Consider the following 21,972-nt stretch of genomic DNA (forward strand, 5'->3'; position numbering starts at 1 on the left):
AGCGCCGGCCACTTCAAGGAACACAGCCATGCGGTAGAGATAGCAATATCACTTGCTCCCTCTAACGCATACATGCGTCCCTTGGAGTGGCCGGCGTTGACCCATCGTGTAGAGGAGCCCTAAAAAGTAGGAGAGTGACTTTCCTGGTCACGATCACGAGACGCATTGTCCTAATGAAAGGTTTGATGCCCAATTTAGATTCTTGTTTACTAAACAATATTACTTACGATATCAATACAGTAGTGCCAGTAGTCATTTTTCTCTTTTATTTACCTGACAAAACAATGCGTAACTATTCCAACCCTTCCTTATGAAAGGTATACTTATAGTTCGTTTTTTTTAGCATTAGAAAGAAGTTGAAAGAAGATAAGTGATCTTGACATATCTTTTAATTGAAAAACGCTTTTTAAAAATCAGTAACTATTACTTATGAAAGCTTAAGAATATAAGTGATCGTATTAGATTCATAATTGTTACATATTGAACGTAACCTATTTTTAAAATGTGTTTTTTCAATTAAAAGACACATCAAGATTGTTTATCTTATTTCTAATGCTAAGAAAAACGAACTATACATGCTGACTGCATCTTTACGCGTCTTTCGGCGCGATTCGAAAAGTGAATTAGAGATTAACTAGATACGATATAGTAAAGACATGTGACGTCCCACAAATAAAGGTACATTATGGCGGTTGGCGCTTACGATTATTAACGTCGCTCCAATATTATTGCGGCGCTATGCGACGTAAAGCGCCAGCCGCCATAAGGTACCTTTTATCGTGGGACGTCACATAACTTTACTATTTCATATCTAGTGAATCTCTAATTAATTTCCCGAATCGTGGCGCCAGCCGCCATAAAATACCTTTTGCCGTGGAACGTCACATATCTTTACTATTTCATATCTAGTGCATCTCTTATTCATTTCCCGAATCGAGCCGTTTATTTCGTTTGACTTTATTGTGCCAGCATAAATATTGTGCACGTGCTTCAGCGACCATAACGTTAAATTGTTTTACCCAAGGAAAAACGCTAATGTCGGAATACTTTTCCTAAAACGACTCGTTTTCTTGGGATCGAATTTACATATTCCGTTTTCCTTTTAACTCCGCGCCTATTTAGATATTAGTCATGTTCTGGTCATGTTTCACGTCATTGCACTTAGCGCTTTGCGGCTCTTTACCCGATTTGCTCTGAAGTTACGTAAGCTTTAGCAATACTTATTTACACAATTGTATTTTATGATCAGACATAAGAGGATGACGATTGCATTTTATTATACGCTTACAAATTTAAGAGACTTCATAGTACTTAAAGTGTTTGCATACTTGTTTTTGCTGATTGTTTGCTGACCGCCAACTCGGGCCGGCCTACGCGCCCGCTGACAGTTAGTACTCATAAAGTATCACCTTTACTGTGTTGCATGTAAATGAACGTCCCTTACGTCCCGTTTACAGTCGTAGCACAAAATTAAAATTGCTGTTTTATTATAGGTACATAGTTAAATTCAATAATATGAACAAAAGGCTATTTGTTGTCTACGAATTTCAATTAGGTACCGAGACGGCCTAAAAAGAGGTTTCATGTTCACTGTGCAATTAAGAGATATTTTCATACCAGATCATCAATGATTTTTATTTCTTACTCGTATGTGGAGTTGCAACATATCAAAAATCATAAACATCATCAATATCATCATCACCTTGCTCACGTGGTCATGGTCTTTCTGCCACGACATATAGGTACATATAGGTATTAGGTATCACGTACCTAATTATTATCACATTAAAGGACTCATTCGTAAGCCGTGACATTATGGGAATTTATAATATATACATATATTCATAAATGTCAAATCATTTATTAACAAACAAGATATATACAGTGGTATTACTAAACGAAATTAAAAACTAGCTTAATGAATAGTTAAGGAGAAATCATAACCTTATTACTTAATATGCCAAAAAAACTACAAAATAATTGTTAGGCTTATTTTATTTCTTGTTCATAGGTTGTGACGCAAATCAGAAAACAGGAACCTAATGCGACTCCTGCCACTGCCAGCCAAAATATAAGGTAAGATAGAGTTTAATTTAAGTTTTCACGATTTCCGCACATTATTTTAACTAAAGCAGAAACAAAGTAGATATATTTTATTAATGTTATTATGGCTTTATACAGCTCGATATAAGTTTGTTCGACAATTTAATTACCGCTCCTTAATTTTTTGCCTTCCTGCTTCCTTTATACATAATATGTTCTCTTATATGTCTGTAAAGGCGAGTGACTATGTATGGTAAAACTAATAGCTGGCTATGGCCTATGACAAACCCGTTTAAACAAGGATATAGGAATGAGATATTCCAGCTAACATGAGAGTAGTCATAACATATCCGTTTTACTAAATCAGCTGTGCGGTTGCCGCATATTCGGATGAAAACTGCATACATTATTGTTGCAATGTTTTAATCTTTTTCAAGGAAATTGACGGTGATATTATTGCACGCGTCAACGTGCAGCAGTAACGTTGCAATAGCAATGTTGTTGTATTTGTCATCCGAATGTCACATTAAGGAAAAAACCTGGCTTCCCCTTCGAGTGCGACTCAGAGTTAGCCGGTTGTTTTATTTTAGTAATACTTTTAAACGCTATTCATTTATTTGCTAAAATCCCTGCAAAGATTGAAGCCATCTTCATGCTTAGTATATGAATATTTGAAGTTTTTTTTGGCAGCTATGCATTTTTCAGTAAAGAGAGTTATAATAAGCTATAATATAGCAAAGGCATCATAATAGCATTACTTGCATTGTAAATCATCTTACACGCTACCTACTTATATCAGGCCTCGAGGCTACTTCAGTTAATTATTCCATTTTTATCTTAATTTGCATCACCGGGACCAGTTTCTAAATACTAGGTATATATGTAGAATAGAACTTTAATATTTGATCGAAACAGCTAAACATACATACAAATTAGGTACACGTATTTTTTAAAGTTAGTTTATTAATTATTGTCTCAAAAAATAAAATGTCTGGCTGGCGGAATGACAAAATCTATAAAAAAAATCTTTATCATGCTGTTAAAAGGTCGTGATTTATTGCACAGGATCAGGATTTTACTCGTATCATTTTATATTCTAACGCACCCACGTTATTTTTCGCCACATCATCATTAAAATTACCATCAACGTTATCAAAGAACATTTTACAGACGCGAGATGTTGCGGTATAATTAATTATCCTTAAAATCTCGGTGCCAAAACAACCATTAGCTTGTATGCGTGTATACCGATGGTGTATTAATATAGCTTAACAAGCGTGGGCGAGCTGTAAGCTAGGAACCAAAGAAATCAGTGACCTTGAGTTCCTTAGAAAGTATTTGAGGTAGGAGAGCATACTGCACTGGATGTGTTTCATTCCTTTGCTCTCGGCAAGCGATTGGAGGAAGACACCTGGCGGTAACCAATTTAGTATTTTCCAGTATTTTTTATCGTTTGATTTTGAACCTTGGCAGACATAGCATTGGGTCGTCTTTTCTAGGCCGTTGTTTGCCAATACTCATCTTATGAGCGTTACCTTATCGTGGAAAGATTAATTTATACGTAATGAGCCCTAGTTAATCTTGTGGTGAAAATTAATATCGTCTGTTATAGCGGATTAGTCGTTAAATAGCCTGTGGGGTAGTAGGTAACACCCGAAGCTTTGAGTGAAATATGTTTTCATTGGGAGTAATTTCATCGTTGCTTTAGTACCCATATAACGGCTTTATTGCCTAGGATTCTACATAAAAGCTTAATTAGCGTCCTGAGGCGCCTTTAATGTTCGAACGTTATATTTTATTAAAACTGTTTTTACCAGCAGTGCCCTCTAAGTATCATTAATTTTATTAGGTCTCTTCAATTTATTCAGTAGGTATCTAAAGATGAGTATACGAGTAGACTATCGTAAACATGGATACCATGGATGGTATTGGATATTGAATTAAGTACAGTCATGCAAGGGATGCAAAGAGCCCTCATGGATTTTCTGCACACCAACGAAATTTAATCAAATATCAAAATCGATTTTTGGTCACAATCATTGTGTTGGATTGGACCTCCCTTAAGTATGTAAATACTTGTGTCAAGAAATCCCGCTCTTCCAGAAACAAATTGAGCTGTACCTATGGCTGTACCAATACAATATTTATTGGTACCCACAGACAAAACATCCTCTAGACTGAGCATAGTCGCGCTACCCCCGCTGCCACGCATACGGTAATTTTACTCCATGTTCGAGTCGAAAGTGTCTTTGTGTGACGTCCGTGAACTCGTTCGTCGTTTGAACGGACCAATCACGGCACGGGACTTCGCTCACCTCGTCCCGCGCACCCCCGCATTTTTGGCAGCATCGGTTACATGAAATAATTGCTCTAAACTACGTCTAGAGGATTCCTAGTCTATGTTGGTACCTAATAATTTAAAGTAAGGAGCATATACATATTACTTAATTAAGCTAAAGTTACTAAATATATTATTTGTTTATTATGGTTTAACAGTGAAAAGGTACTTATCGTGAAAAATAAAAATTAATTTCACCAAACTCTGACTTATTTATTTAAGTTCTCACATTATAACGTCTACTGTCACAGACTTACGAGTAAGTATATACCTACACCAAAGTTTTCTCATATTAAGTGTTTCGTTTTTGCTAACGATACGGATACGTAAAAACATATGAACTAAGTATATACCACAAGTAGATAATACAAATTCTCAAGTAGAAACAAGATTTCAATTTTCAAATAATAAATACCTATGATCTACCAAGTACGCGTCACATCCGGATATTTATTTTAGGTACCCACATTTTAGAGTTACTGTAACGATGTCGCATCAACGGTCGCATATAAGCTTTACTACTTGGACTTTGAATAAGGGCGTATTGTAACCCGCACATTGTAAGTACTAACCATTCATGCCATGTTTAACCAATGGCTCTGTTTTCTTTGGCCCACACAGCTGTTGCTTCAAATTATGTCACCGACGATCTGTTGCCCCACGCCGAAAATTATCTCTCGTGCACATCAAATCGATGACACTTCGATTACCGACCAAATGACATCACATCACCTGAGCTCACTAGGAAAACATTAACGCTGTGCCTCTTAAACTTCCTGTAGCCAAGATTGCGTATCGCATGTCCATCTTGGCATGTCGTTAGCTCTTTATAATATGATAATAATACATGCTTACGATGTGACAAAGACATAGACTTATAATATATAAAGACGGTGCCTCAGCGAGCTGTCACTGTTGCCACTTTTGTTTAGTGTACGATTAACAATGAGGCCCACGTTGCTGTAGCCATGTCGATAAAGTCATATCGATAAACTATCGACATTTCTTGCAATTTTAATTTTACTTCAAAGGCTTAACGATACCTAAAATGACCAAACACGCTTTTATTCTTTATTGTAGTTATCAGATCACAATTTTATAGTCACGCCCCAGCAGGGAACCAAGGGAAAGTTCAGATATTTAATTAAAATACATAAATACCTCCTAAAATAGGTGTTCCGCAATAATTGACTTATATTATTATATTATAATATATTTATTATCCATTAGCATTTCAATTATGTTTATGTTTAACGAAGATATTGAAGCTTCAATTAATCGCTATTTCGTTCCGCTGTGTAGCGTTTATCGATATGTAACATGATTTAAATCGACTTTTCACATCCCTAAAAGAGCACACATATACGCTTTCACCATAGACTTTTAATATATATAGACGGTGTCATTGTCATAGCGAGCTGTCACTGTTGCCACTTTTGTTTAGTGTACGATTAACAATGTGGCCCACGTTGCTGTAGCCATGTCGATAAAGTCATATCGATAAACTATCGACATTTCTTGCAATTTTAATTGTACTTCAAAGGCTTAACGATACCTAAAATGACCAAAAAGGCTTTTATTCTTTATTGTGGTTATCAGATCACAATTTTATAGTCACGCCCCAGCAGGGAACCAAGGGAAAGTTCAGATATTTAATTAAAATACATAAATACCTCCTAAAATAGGTGTTCCGCAATAATTGAATTATATTATTATATTATAATATATTCATTATCCATTAGCATTTCAATTATGTTTATGTTTAACGAAGATATTGAAGCTTCAATTAATCTCTATTTTGTTCCGCTGTGTAGCGTTTATCGATATATAACATGATTAAAATCGACTTTTCACATCCCTAAAAGAGCACACATATACGCTTTTACGCACACATACACAGCCTGGGCGCATCAAGAAAGGCAACACTTGATTTGAAGTCCACCTTGTCAACAGTATGGTTGTCCTTTTTTGACAAACGGCATTTTAAAAGAGCGAGGAGAGAGAAATGATACTAGTTGCTGCGTCGTGAAAGAGAACAGAAAAGGTTGGACCCTTGGCTTTCACGCACACATACACAGCCTGGGCGCATCAAGAAATTTGATTGAAGTCCACCTTGTCAACAATATGGTTGTCCTTTTTTGACAAACGGCATTTTTAATAGAGCGAGGAGAGAGAAATGATACTAGTTGCTGCGCCGTGAAAGAGAACAGACAACGTTGGGCCCTTGGACAAAGATTAACTACAAGGCTGTACTTTTTTATTACTTTTTATTTACAAAGGCCTAAAATTTTGTCCAATAAGCCTTTTTGACTTTTACCTATTGGTAGAAATTCCCAAAAGGTTCGTATAATATCTTTGTCAAATTGGAAATAGTGGAATCGCGGTAATCAGAATAAACAAAAGTATTCGTTAAAAATAACTGTCAAGTTAGGTACAATAATGGATTGTTGGAAATATGGAGGTGTCATGTGTGTTTTTTTTTTCATCTTTTAAATAACGTGATACGACAGATCCATTGCGTATGTAATAATGTCAATCAGTCGGAGTCCAAAAAGGCTAGAATTTTCCCGCATAACTGGGAATTCCCAATTGTACTCGTTATGTCCATTTTGCGACCGACCCTTCGATAAAGGATGAAAGGCTTTTACAGTTTCCCGCATTACATCCCGCATATTTTTATTTAAGCTTATAAAATTCATATCTGGTTTCATATCTAATGTTCAGTGACGTCCCTAAATGTCACTTTGTGTTTTTTACGGCATTCGATTTAAGATAAGATAAGATTTATTTATTGTCAAAGCTGTGTTGGTACATAGGTCTTATAAATATTACAGAAGTCCATCAGCTTGCCCATTTCGGGCGTACAATTATAAACTAACCTAATGCATGCAAAAAAACAAAAAAACAATAACATAACATCATAACTATTAATTGTCTATGTAAATAAAATATTCATTTAAATTATAGAAACTTTTTGTTAACAGCCATTTCTTGAGCTTATTTAGATTCGTTTGTAACAAAAGATGTGCAGAATTGAAGTGGACAACGCAAGTGCATTAAGGCACTTTCTGGCGAATGAGGAGACCAATTTACTTAAGTAGTTTTGCACTACAACAATGCTATTGTGTAAAATTACTTGTTATATAAAAACAGTTTATTACAAACATCAATAATACATTATGCATTCAATTAGTACAACTTGATGATTAAGTAAGATAATATTTGATTAACTAATTCACTTGCAATTTGAATTCAAGATTAAGTGTTATTGGAATTAAATCTAATATTGTAAAACAATTAAAATACCTACATTAAAACCAATTTCAAAATAATATATATGAAAGGAGTGGGTAAGTAGTTTTTTATTTTACTTCTCCTTAACATGTGATGATACAATAAAGTATAGAATTAATTCTAATAGTTGCCTGTTGGATTTTATATGTTAAATTCTACCTGTTCTGGCCTTATGAAAGAATACAATTTATCTACCCAGTAACTTTAACATACAGTTTAAAAGTAATGATTCTACTTAATATATTTATACAGTACCTACCTAAGTCTGGTATACCTATCAGATTAGTTTTGACAACTAAAGCTATTATAATGCATGCAGATTAATACTTACATTATGACAAGCGTCAATTTATGCATACAATAAGCCTGTTGATGTAATAGCCATTGCGACCTACAGGCATAGATATGCCATCTCACGACCGCTATAGGATTTAACGAAATTAGTCTTTGGACTAATAATAATAAGAGCTATTAAAGACCTTTGCTGTGACACAATTTGACTATGTACATATGTAATATTTATTATAGATACTTAGACACTATCGCTACCGTCTCGATTACCCTTATTACGTTCAAATAAACAAGCTCATTAGCCCGCAAATATTTATACAACACGAGTGTAAATGTGGAATAAACTCGAGTGATTAATTAATTACTCAGTTATCAAGACATTATAGTCCGACCGCTTAAATGAGTCCTCGCCTGCGCGGTAAGGGGGCGACGGGGTAGGACGACTAAGGGCGGCGGGGATAGGGTTGCCATACGTCCGGATTTGTCCGGATGTTTGACCCTTTGTCCGGATTGCGGCCGGACATGACATGTGTCCGGATTTTTAGGAATGACCTTATAAAAATAAAATGCGCGCGCGGGGAGGGGGCTACGGGATCGGACGGAGGGAAAGGGAAAAGTAGATCCACGATACAGTACACCGCAGAGAGCAGCGCGCCGCCGGGGCGTCATTCAAGCTACGCCAAATCTCTGATACAAGAAATGTCCGGATTTTAAGGTGATGTCAGGATTTTTATCAGGACATTTAATTCTTCCATATGGCAACCCTAGCCGCACCACGCAGGCGAGGACTCATTTAAGCGGTCGGTCTATAGTAGGTAGTTATCATTTACCTTTAATACCAGGGCAGCCGATGTTTTAGGTCGAACATGAGTGTTAAAAACTTGTTTCTGTTTAGGCATGCACTAAATTGATAAATAAGTAAATATTTTAGGTACAATCTCAAAGCAGACAGAGTGATACCTCTCATACATTTTTCATCATAAAAGCACCCCTACATCTAATGGTAACGTAACCGGGACCGGTTTGGAGTACATCCTCTATTGAGAGGTTGTTCGAGCACATTTGAGTACACGCCTCAAGCGATGTGACAACATTTCTGCGTAAAACCTATTAGCCCACCCCAAAGTACGAGTACATAAGCGAATTGTTCTGGATATACTCAGAGTATGTATACGGGTACGAGTTGTAATATGGTCATGTTAACCATGTAACTGCTAGTTATATCGTAAAAGGTTCGTGACGAGTTGGGAAACATGTAGCGAGGTCTTGAAGGTGTCCATAGGTACCTATATACTTTACTTCTCATTGCGTCATTACCGTACTTACCTGTGTCTCAATGACGGACAACTTTCCTTTAAAAGCGGTTGACATATCGACTTTTAATATGGTGTAGAGTTACAGATGCTCGCGTTTAATGAGTTGATGAAATATAAAACGGTATTTTTTTACGACACATTTCTTAACGATGTTCTTTATGTATAAGTAGTTTTATAATTTGTTTATCTTTTAATTCATTCAATATGGACTATATGGAGTTATGTTTATATGATATGAGATACCTCTGTTTACTGTCTGCCCAAAATAAATCTGACCTAATCTAAAAGTTTCGTTTAGAATAAAACTTTTGTAAATATGTAATAGGTACCTAAGTCTATTATTATTCAAATCGTTTCCTCCATTTGGTCCCTTTGATAGGTGAGAATTAACCTACAGGCGTAGGTATTCTGATTTTTATAACACGTTGTGAATTAGATCTGGATTAGTTATGGGTTAGATCAGTCAGTGTCAAAAGTGACATTTCTTCAACCTGCCTGTTAAATGACATAAAATGAGACTTAGACTCCGACACAAGGCGCAATTTTATAGTATTTAAATCTTAAAACTAAAATAAACCGGGTAGGTAGGTAAGACAATAAAAATATAAAGTTAACCTTTGAGTCAAGTAGGTACTACCTACCCTAACCAGACTTTATTAGTAAACAAACCGTTAACAGTTAACTGGTTAATGAATAAACAAAAATGACAATAATTATTAAAAGAAATGGATAATTCAACTTTTTCAATTTAAGTTTTTCAGACGAAAAATGTCATTTCATTACCCAAACCATCGGGCATTCGGGACAGCTGTCTAGCCTCGAGGTCATTTTATCATCTGTCAATTGGTTTATAAATTTAGCATTTACAAAAAACTTTTGCAATGAAAAGGACCAACACAGTTGAACATTACCTATAATGGCATAAAGCATTTTAATGACATATAATTACAGTCAACGGTAATAAACAAATGCAGTTTTATGTATTACGAGTATAATAAAATTAGTAACTGTTGTTACATAATTAACTATCTACTACTTACCTACTATTTCTTAATCGATGGTAGGTTAAGTCATATTTTTTCCGTCAAATCTTTTCACCCAGCAAACATTGTATTTACCGTGATCACCACAACCAATTAGGTGCAGCAAAATGTATACTACGTCTAACAAGTGTCAGAGCCAAAAGTGTGAGAGAGATATTTTCTACTAAATATTAGGAACGAGTAGTACTCGTAGTAGTATATATAGTGATCTGGTACCTACTCGTAATATTGTTTGATAGAAAATAGCTTAGTATGAGGACAGGCAGTTAATCAGATCTTCATTGTATTGTTGGCATAATGTATTGGCATTTCGAACGTTTTGGGATCTGGAAGACAACATTTGTACCAAAGTGATCTCATCGTTATTTTTATTTGATTACCATAAAGACCGGTACAGACGGACTGCAACCCGACTGCAACTTGTATGGGAACTACACGCCGACGTTGCAGTTGGCGTGCAGTTCCCATACAAATTGCAGTCGAGTTGAAGTCCGTCTGTATCGGCCCTTAGAGACTATAAAGACTGACTCTTCATGTTACACTAATGAATTTTTATTAATTGTTTCTTTTCAGTAATAACGCGATGGACTGACATCCGGCGAGGATGCGGTGGTTCAAGAAGGGAGAGCCGCCGCGCCTGCTGGCCGCGTCGCCCGAGCCAGAAACACGCTCGACGCGCCGCGCCAGGATTGGTAACTTACCCCCTTATTTATACATATAGCCCCCTATTCTGAACACGATTGTTGATTTTAATTTTAGTTTTGAATGTTTATATGAAGTCTCTTAGTTCAGTGTGCCTGTCGGCAAAGGCCTCCTCCAACTCCTTCCAGTATTTCCTCTCTCTTGCCACCCTTGTCCAGAGTGGTCCCACTGTGAGTATAATTTCGTCGAGCCATCGTGTTAATTGAGGGCCTTGCGATCTTGACCCGTCTGTCGGGTTACCCCTACTAAGTTATTAAACTTAGATAAACTTTGTAAAATTTTGTATCTTTCTAATAAACACAATTGATAAAATGACGCGATGCGATTGACACAGGAATAGGCGACTTCTCTTTCCGCACAGACTCTATCCTATACCTACGCTATATCACACCGAAGGTAATATTCGAATGGTAACATTGGTAGGTAACTTCTTAGATGTCAATTTCTTTGATAAAATGAGTGACGTCCTTTGCCACATTACTGCCGCGATTATCGTTCATCCGTCACTAATTTTATCAAGAACATTTATAGTGACAGCGACTGCGTATACGCCACTGCAGGAATGCCGCAACAGTAATGCAGCTGCAGTTGTCATGCAAATGTAGTTGACGTCGAAGTTTTCACAGTTGGATTTTTTAAAGTTATGAAGATTAAAACTCTTTACGCGCTCAAATTTCTCATTCACCAGTCTTTGTAACCAAATCACGATTAGAGAGCTTGGTCAACTTCTCTTCTTTCTTTCTCACCTTCGTTTACTTATCAGGCTAGTCCTGAAATAGTTTTTTTTCGCTTTAGCTACCCATTTTTTCTAAATTTATAAAAATGACATCAAGAATGTAACTGCATGTGTCTTTAATGTCATCCGATTAATAAACTTCGCGAGTGTCTTAGTGTCTAATAAAATATTCAATTTCCATAGTAGATGCCATCGAGTTCGGTTAAATGCATTCCTTCAAGAATATTAGTTTTAATTCGCAATATCATAGATCTTGCATTTCACAAACCAGTAGGCGTTGAACACAATTGCTAACTTGATTTTATCCCACGGCCTATTTAATTCAAAGTCCGGGCCTACTTACGTATTTCCTTTTAACCCACTCAATGTTATAATGCTCAATAAAACTTTATGGCTGCTATTTAACTGATCACCAGATTTAATAAAATTTAATACCAAAAAAAATTATTTTACCACCCTAAAATAATGAATGATCACCAAAATTATAACACCATTTTAATGTGAAATGATTACCAATTTTATTACATTTTACTATCCTTTTAAAGGAAATGACACCAAACTAATCATTATTAACCCAAAAATAGTAAATGATTACCAAATTTCAAACCCCATTTTTATGTGAAATGATAACCAAATTTTTACATCTTGCTATCCTATTAAAGAAAATGACACCAAAATAATTATTGTAAACCCAAAAATAGTAAATGACCACCAAAATTAGAACTCCATTTTAATGTATAGCCTGACAAGTTCTTTTTTAGCCCTGATATAATGTCGCTACAAACAGCTTACATATAGCAACAATACGTGTACGTCATGAATAGTCGGGACAGTGTGTATTGGCATCGTGCAAGAGCGAGTGAGGTATACAATTATGTACATGTGAGTTGTAGAAGTATGTTTCCCAATCGAAACCCAATCGAAAGAGCATGTTTAGTTGATAATTAAGTATGAATAATTTACCTATCCGCCATAATTTGATTCTAAATATTCGACCTCCGTATATATATTTACCAGATTCAGTCACTCGTGGTGGTAATGGCTCATTCTTATAATAAATATTTTTGATTATAGCACTAAAGACGTCTTAAATGAGAAAAATAATAATTTAATAATTAATATTCATATTTAGTACAAAACTAACCAGTTTATTACAAACTCACTATGAAAATCAGTACCCGTCATGTCAACAAATAATTTCACAACATTGTTTAATGGAATGCTACTGAATCCCGTATCCTTTTTCTGTCGCAAGTATTTTAATGTATTTAAAATTATTTGTTTAGCATCGGTGTGAATTTTTTTGGGCATTTTGATTGCAAAATCTATTATTATCCTGAAATATTTACAATCATTTTCGATTTGTTTACATCGGTGACATTCAATGACTTTCAATGTCGGATGTCAAACAAAATAATTGCCATTAAAATAAATTAGTTCCATCGAAAATCCGCAACGTGGCGAGGGCTAAAAAGGAACTTGTTAGGCTTTAAAATGATAACCAAATTTTTAAATCTTGCTATCCTATTAAAGCAAATGACTCCAAAATAATCACTGTAAACCCAAAAATAGTAAATGACCACCATAATTGTAACCACATTTTAATTAAAATTGTGCAAATATTTAATATATCGTTATCCTATTAAATTAATTAATCCACTTCGTCACCTTTTTCTAGTAGCATTTTATTTCTGTAACATTCGCAGTTCTAACCTAACCTAACCCACTTTTCTAGTAGCATTTCGTTTCTATAAGGGTCGCAGTTCAAACCTAACCTAACCCACTTTTCTAGTAGCATTTCTTTTCTGCAAGGGTCGCAGTTCAAACCTAACCTAACCCACTTTTCTAGTAGCATTTCGTTTCTGTAAAGGTCACAGTTCAAACCTAACCTAACCCACTTTTCTATTAACATTTCTTTTCTGTAAGGGTCGCAGTTCAAACCTAACCTAACCCACTTTTCTAGTAGCATTTCTTTTCTACAAGGGTTGCAGTTCAAACCTAACCTAACCCACTTTTCTAGTAGCATTTCGTTTCTGTAAAGGTCGCAGTTCAAACCTAACCTAACCCACTTTTCTAGTAGCATTTCGTATCTGTATGGGTAGAAGTTGAAACTTAACCTAACCTACTTTTCTAGTACCATTTCGTTTCTGTAAGGGTCGCAGTGCTAAACTAACCTAATACATTTAACTGATAGCAATTTAACTTACTTTTCTAGCAGCTTAACGAAATGCTACTAGAAAAGTAGATTAGGTTCAGGTATGCGGTGCGGGCTACGGGGGGTTGAGCGGGAGGGGCTAGTAATTTTGGCATCAGTTTACTTTATTTGGTAATATGTATAAATTTTTTGGTAATCATAGTGGTTTATTTAGGTGAAAATATCGCATTAATTTGGTCTTCAAGATTTGGTGATCATTAATGATTTTTGGTGATCATTCAATATATTTGGTATTTGAATACAATTTGAAGTGCAGTCGTAATTAAAATGGTGGTACTTTTGTATTTTTAGGGCTTATTTTATTGGTGTTCAGTAATTTTTTTTGGTAAGCATGATTTTTTTATTTAGGGTACCAAAGTATTTTTTGGTGGTCATTATATTTGTAGCCAAACTTTATTGTGTCTAGTCAAATTAATGTAAGGGCAACTGTCAAGCCTAATCAATCAGTGTTGGTTTATATTTCAAAATCTTTGTTGACGTCTAGATTTAGAATTGTCATACATTACATGTTGTATCTCGCAGGTTGCATAAACATACTCGTAAAATCAGCTAATTTATATGCTGTGACCTTCGACTTTTATGCGATAAGCCAAATGCAATAAACATCAAGCGCGTGTCAAAATATAGCAAGATTCTCGCATAGTTTGCCCGATACGCTGTAGCTAATGTATGCCTGTTTACTGGCATTTATGGATAGTCTGTTGTATACTTCGCACATTTATACACGGAGTATATCTTTAGTGCATAGATAAATATTCGATATTTTACTACTACTATAAAGATATTAGATTGTTTCTACTGTAGGGACCACTATAATTTATTTCCGATTATTGAACAACTTTTTAACTTGGTGACTTTTTTGGTTACAGATATGTCTCCAGGACGGTTTGCCAATCGGAACAGTAGCAGTAGTTCAGTGGAAACAAATTTCTATAACCTCAGTGACCAAATAATAATCGTAGATAAATCACCGATTCCATGTCACCAAAATGAGGACACACCTGTTGCTCGCCGAATATCCGTGCAGAACAGCTTCACTCCACCGCAAGAAACATACGCGAGTCGCAAAAACCGCGGGGGCTCTTTGGAAAAAGAGTACATGGTGTACCGCGAGAAACGAAATCCGCTACTCGACAAAGTGAAAAATACTAAATTGTCCTGTTTCAAGTCTAACGGACCATTGCATTATGGAGATGACGCTGCTTCGACTTCGGGCAGCGAGTGTAGCCGATTTGGACTTCCGGAAGATGTTACTCATTGTCGATATGACGGAAACTATCCCAATAGTCACATTGAATTTGAAAACCAAAATCCCTGGGTAAGAATGCCGAACTATGATGACGATGTGTTTGTTCCTAAAAGCATTCCCACTCATGTCGATCGACACTGGAAAGATGGTAAATCATTCAATGCTAGAGGTACCAGATGCTACAGCTCAGGATCTGAATGTGATCGCTATCATCCTGTGCCCAAAGTCGGCACAAAACTTTCCAAGTCTAGTGATCAAATATTTAATGACGATTACGAAAACTTTGAGAGTGCACCTTCAAATATTCTAATCAAACCACAAAAAAAGACTGATAAATGTAAGCAAAAAGATGATAAGGACACAATCGGACCTAGTTCTTGTCTGTCAGCTAAGCTAAGAGCAATGTCAGATAGATATCTAAAGTCCTCCACAAATAAATTTTTCTCCAAACTTTATAAGCAGAAAGGTGACGAGGACGAAGTGGATGGGAGTAATGAAAATATATTAAAATCAACCAGTGCATTGAACAGGAGTCGAAAAAAACGTGGTGGCGTCAAAGCTAAATTACGGAGTTTTTCGTATGGTGCACTACCAGGTTTAGATGAATTCCAAAAAGGCAATAATAACTCTGTGTTTCATGATGATGTTTACCAAGCATCATGTGATGATGAAAATGTGTTAATACAAGACTGTGAAGATGCTGACTCAGGAATTCTAGTCAACGAATCGGCAGCCTCTTCAATATTTGATAGTGATAGAATATCATCTCGCTGTGAAAGCTCTGCGTCACATGCAAATACTTTAGTACCTTGTCACGGAAGAAGCGTATCTGGTGATCACACTTATATAAAGGCGAGAGCTTCAAGCCGGTTGAGTAGAGACAGAAACAGTGGTTCTAAACCACGGCTTAGACATAACCAAAGGGCATTATCACTGGACCGTAAAGAGATTCTAAGACGCATGCCAAATAACAGTGTATCTGAGGAACCTCATTTTTTGCAACTGACAGAAAAACAAAAAATGAGGCAAAGAGACGTTAGCCAAGGTGACGCTGGCATCCCACCGATTCCTCCTTGCAGAAAACCTACCAAATGTAATAAATCCGAAAAATTGGAATACAAAGTGGTTCGTATCGTCCGCCGACACCCTTCTGAAGAACTAGGAATATTTATTGCAAAAACAAAACTGCCCGATGAAGGTCACGTTGGATACTTGGTAGCTCACATAGTTCCAGGAGGACTCGCTGAAAAGTAAGTTTTCAAGTTACCTATCTGCTTAGTAAATTTAATATAGGTAGAGTTTTCTTTTCGTTAAAATTTCAGTTTAAAGAATGTTATACGTTTTCATTAATATTGTTTATTACAACTTTTTTGTATGTTGGTTGTATGTTTCTTAAAAACACACTTCAACGCATAGGCATGTTACTTAACCTACTGGATAAATTTTACCCTATATAATATTGTTTTGTTATTTTTCAGAGAAGGGACGTTGTGTATTGGCGATGAATTACTTAACGTGAATGGGCGACGACTTCGTGATCTTACAATGGCCGAGGCAAAAGAAGCTCTTAAATCTGGGGCCCCTGAAATCGATATTGTAATAGGCAGGCAGCAAGACAAAACGACCCCTGAAGTTAAACAAAGGCCATCTTCCCAAAGAAAGCCGCTAATGATGAGAGAGAGCTCTGTTGACTACGAAAATGCAGTAATTTTAGGTAAAGACAAGCGAGTCGATAAAATTGACGTCAGGATAGACCGGCGGCGGTCGCAGGACGAGTCGTGTAATCAGAGCGCGCTATCTGCAACGGACGGGGCGAGCGACGGCGCAAACACACACTCACACTTCCATAAGGGCCAGAACGCGACCTACAGCAGCATGAACAACAAGCTGCTACGCCGGCAGGTCGTCAGCTACGGTGGCGCCAACAAGGAGGGCCTCGCGCTCAGTTGTGCCGGTGACATCGTCGACGTCGACACGCCCGAGGCGGCGGAACGGACTAAAGTCAAAAACAACATTGAACCGCATACACCGAACGCGGCAAACTTTTGTACGCTTCCCCGCAAGCCAAAAGCACCTACGCACAGCTACCACACGATCACGTTCGAAAAGGGCCACGGGAAGAAACCTCTCGGCTTTACCATCGTAGGAGGACGAGACTCCCCTAGAGGTCCGCTGGGAATATTCATAAAAAGTATCTTACCACAAGGACAAGCCATCGACGATGGAAGACTTCAAGCAGGTACGTTTGCAAAAATGTTACACCATTTACACCAATATATTGGCATTTTAAGCTACCTGTTATGATTAAACCTCGTGAAAATAATGTAATTTGATAAGGATAAGAAGCCACACAACGTGTACACAGCGTACTATCAATAAGGCTGAAATACAGTAACCGGACCTCGCGTTGTTGACATGTTCCGTTTACTTGCACTTTGATAATGGATTGTCGTACTTGGGTATTAGGCTACTGACTTCCGTTGCTGTTTGTTATTCATTTCTGCAAATTGCTTGTAATCATTCAATGTAACGTAATTTTACTGAAGAAGTCCTAAATTTCGAATTGTGACTAGTGATATAGTTACTTATCCTGTCCTTTAAATACGCACTGAACTGTATTACTGTACCGTCCTGGTTGTTCGTCGTAAGTACCTACCTATCGCTGAAAACGTTTGGTGGGAAGCAAATTGGTATAGCTTTTCACTCTTATTTCTGAGATTAACCATCAATAACAACTCTTTTTGGATCGTTATGTTACTCAGTCCGTTGTTTTAGTGTCAAGTGCCATAAGTGAAAAAATACAATCCTTGTGTCAATTATATGTTCAGCTCTATAATCCCATAGTCTGTCAGCCTGTCATACGTCACACGCGTTTTTCTCTGAGACCATGTAACATAGCAATTAGCAAGTATATAGCAAGCTGAGAAAACGGCCACAGCCAACCTTGTGTGACGTATTCTCTTCTACTATAGTAAAGAGTTTTATTTAGGCTTTATACTTGAATATTATTTATATTTTCTTTTGAACCTTGTCACTGTACCTAAAATGTTAAATACGTTAACATAGCAGCTTGGAAAACATCCTCATCATACCAAGACCTATTATTGTAAATTTTATCTGTAAATATATATAGTGCTTCGTTTAACAATCGTTTCTGTGAATAGCGTGACCATACAATCTGGCGACCGTGACAGGACTTATCATACCTTGGCTATAACATCTAACTTGGTGTTCTAAACGTTTATACTATTAATTTCAGGAGACGAGGTGCTGGCGGTGAACGGGCAGGCGTGTCATGAGCTCGCGCACGTGGAAGCACTGGCCCTCTTCAAAGCGGTGCGCAATGGCCCCATCGAGCTCAGGGTCTGTCGGAGAACAAGGAATCCTCAGTTAGTATTATTATGTCTATATTACCTACTTTACATAGGAACAACTGGAAGTCCCAAATCCAGAACACGTGTATGTTTATTTAATTTGAATGCCCCATATCAAGTCCAAGATAGATAAGAAAGTATAATCACACAACTACACTGTTTGTACAGTGCGCTACCGATACCGGCCTAAAGACATGTCCACAAGTCAGTTACAGGTTCAAACTATAACTTTACTATTGGGGAATTCATTCTTAGGATTCAATTACACTATTAGGGGCTAGCTATAACGAAGTTTCCGCTGTAATCCCTTCTATTTTTGTTTGTCTGCAGGCTCTATCGTTATAGCTAGACGGTAGTGAAATTTTCTCAGTATATATTGCAACAAGTATTGCAGTTATTGCGAGAAATAATGAAAATGAAATACAAAATTATAATGTCTCATTGATCTAGTCACTTTCTGCTATATTTTAGACACTGTAAGATAAGATAATACTTAAAACCGGGCAAGTGCGAGTCGGACTCGCGCACGAAGGGTTCCGTACCATAATGCAAAAAAAAACAAAAAAAAGCAAAAAAAAAACGGTCACCCATCCAAGTACTGACCCCGCCCGACGTTGCTTAACTTTGGTCAAAAATCACGTTTGTTGTATGGGAGCCCCACTTAAATCTTTATTTTATTCTATTTTTAGTATTTGTTGTTATAGCGGCAACAGAAATACGTCATCTATGAAAATTTCAACTGTCTAGCTATCACGGTTCGTGAGATACAGCCTGGTGACAGACGGACGGACGGACGGACAGCGAAGTCTTAGTAATAGGGTCCCGTTTTACCCTTTGGGTACGGAACCCTAAAAATGTACGGTTATTAAATTAGCGAACAAACCATAACAATTAGTACACTTGCAATAAATATGTTAGCCAATGAAGGCCGCAAAAATATCTGATATGTTCTTTTTTGTAGAGCCATAAGAACGTGTCACATTCACATATTTTTGCGGCTTTGGAAGAGTAACATAATTATTATAGAAGGTGACTGTACGCTAATTATATTCTCACTCTGTAGGTAATTATAATAATATTTATTTTAATTTTTTACAGAACTACCAAAGCGAAGTCATGTACAGATCTTCTCAATGACGAAGAATGAATAATCACTACCAACGTTGCTGCTGTAAATATAATTAGATTGTTACGTTAATTAAGTAAATAAATTAAGAGTCAAATCTCAAAATAATCAGTTAATCAATTATAAATTAATATGTAAGTATATGTTTATCAAGTAAAATAAAAATGCATTATGTATGTATCCAAATATTGACATTTTATTGAAATAGAAGTATTGTTGTTTTATATTTCTACACCGCGCATGCATTTCCTATAATAATCAGAATGTTTTGAGATAGCATTATGTATATGTGCCATTTATTCAACTAAGTACCTAGGTCATAACACCCATGTCACAGCTAGTATTTACACTTTCTAAGGGCTTAGAACTTAGGGCTTCTTTTTTCTGAATCAAAATTCAAACCGATTTTATTTTCATTGTATTAACGATGTATCGGACTTATCTGAGGCCCCTTCTTCGGGATGAGTCCAAAACATTTCGGTCCTGCATCGAAGATAGAATGTAAGTTAAACTAGATGTTTATTGCAATGTTACGAAAGTTTCAATTTCATTGTACGGACCTACAGAGGTTTAAAATCAAAGTCTTAATAAGAGCGCTTAAAAACACTAGCTTTTCTTAAAATTTTCGTATGTAGCTAACTAATTTTATACTTATTAAAAAATGCACTAATATCTTGATTTTGTTCAACCCTTTTCAATTCAAAGGAGTTACCTATTCCGTTAAGTATCAAAACAATATCCTTATGTACTTACTTGTAAAGCATACCATAAATATGTCTACACTTTTAGCTCTTCCAGGTTTAAAACTTTGGATGCAAAGTAATTTCTAACGAGGCATGTCATGTTTTGTAAAATCGCAAAAAGTGTGGCCGTGCGGGCTGCGTCGACCCATAAAAATTCGAACTTGTTCTCATATTTGCACACAAAACTTTGCACTTTAGACTTTTTGATGGGTTACATTGAAAACTCGTTTGACTTTTTTCGGTGGTCGCGTGTTTCGTAACAAAGCAATGTTTATGGCGGTCGTGTTATTCTGTGTGGTCGCTGACACATGTTTTGTCTTGTTCTACAAGAAAGATACATTTTTTTTTAGGAAAAAGACAAAAGATAGGTGCCTACTTTTGCATTCTTCAGGGAGCTTATTTAAAAACATCTGCTAGAAATGTATAAAAATAACCAGGATCTTCAATCTATACCTACTTACCGCTTTATATTTCTTGAATACATACATCTTAACTCTCGGGACAAAGGCTTTCCTTTATTCGATTTTTTTCCAATCATGAGAAGTTGACGGCGTAAAATATCAATCAAGTTGGAGAGACTTTATATGGAAATTCCATGTAAAGTAACCCCCTTCCTATTGATTGAGTTGCCCTAAGGTACTACATTCCTCTATGAAACTTTTGAAGCGTATTTGCTTTTCAGATAAGTGTTTCTAAAAAAAACGAATTGATAACCTCCTTCTTTTGGGATTTGGAAGTCGGTTAAAAATGATATAAGTAAAATTGTTATTTGCAGTTCGCTGGTTGTATAAGAAATCTAGGCATTACGTTGTCTTGGCTATTATAGAATAAAATAATTGTTAGTGAAATCCTTTTTAGAAATTATAATTATGTGCAATAAGATGATAATTGGCAGTACTATGCACTAATTCAATTGTTCTGTATTAATAAAGCCTATATTCGTGATCGGCCTAAGTAGACTAGCTTCTAAGAAAGTTATAACAAATAAGCAATCATTGGCTAGCCAATTTTATGTATGGCAAAAACTTCCCACTGTTTGACTATTGTGGATTTTGACTGTATTAAAAAAATTGTTCACACAATTCACGGAATAAGCACCAGATTACATATTATGAAAAATACGTAACCAGCAGTTATTTTTTGTCACAATTTATATTTAATTAATAACTAAGTATTGGTATAAGTATATATAACTTGACTGTTCATGAAATAGAAAATTTACTTTTAATGATATTGTAATTTTGTACTATCTGATGAATTACCTTACACGCTTGGGGAATTTAGTCTAATTAAGCTGATCACCTTATAGAGGACGGATGATATTATTATTATTATGACAATCAATTAAATGTTTTATTAAAATTATGATAAACTATTTTTTATTTTAAACTAACTAGTTAGGTAACCTACACCCTTGACCAACCAACTACACATTATGCAAACCAAAGAGAAATTCTTTCACTGATAGGTATGTGAATTAAATTTGTTAAATATCAAAAAGT

At 36.1% G+C, this 21,972-nt stretch overlaps 1 protein-coding gene across 2 annotated transcripts in view; it reads left to right on the forward strand.

Annotated features, from left to right (window-relative positions):
* Window positions 1-21,842, forward strand: part of LOC134680167 (uncharacterized) — a 56,188-nt gene extending 34,346 nt beyond the window's left edge. For both annotated transcript variants that reach the window (XM_063539238.1, XM_063539237.1), the window contains exons 2-7: window positions 2,012-2,076; window positions 10,899-11,017; window positions 14,848-16,477; window positions 16,706-17,466; window positions 18,487-18,616; window positions 19,700-21,842. In XM_063539238.1, the coding sequence (XP_063395308.1) occupies window positions 10,930-11,017; window positions 14,848-16,477; window positions 16,706-17,466; window positions 18,487-18,616; window positions 19,700-19,748 (2,658 nt within the window). In that variant the 5' untranslated portion in view covers window positions 2,012-2,076; window positions 10,899-10,929 and the 3' untranslated portion in view covers window positions 19,749-21,842. The remainder of the gene's footprint in view (window positions 1-2,011; window positions 2,077-10,898; window positions 11,018-14,847; window positions 16,478-16,705; window positions 17,467-18,486; window positions 18,617-19,699) is intronic.
* Window positions 21,843-21,972: the final 130 nt, after the last annotated feature.

This window comes from Cydia fagiglandana, chromosome 3, assembly GCF_963556715.1.
Source record: "Cydia fagiglandana chromosome 3, ilCydFagi1.1, whole genome shotgun sequence".
NCBI classification, from domain to species: domain Eukaryota; kingdom Metazoa; phylum Arthropoda; class Insecta; order Lepidoptera; family Tortricidae; genus Cydia; species Cydia fagiglandana.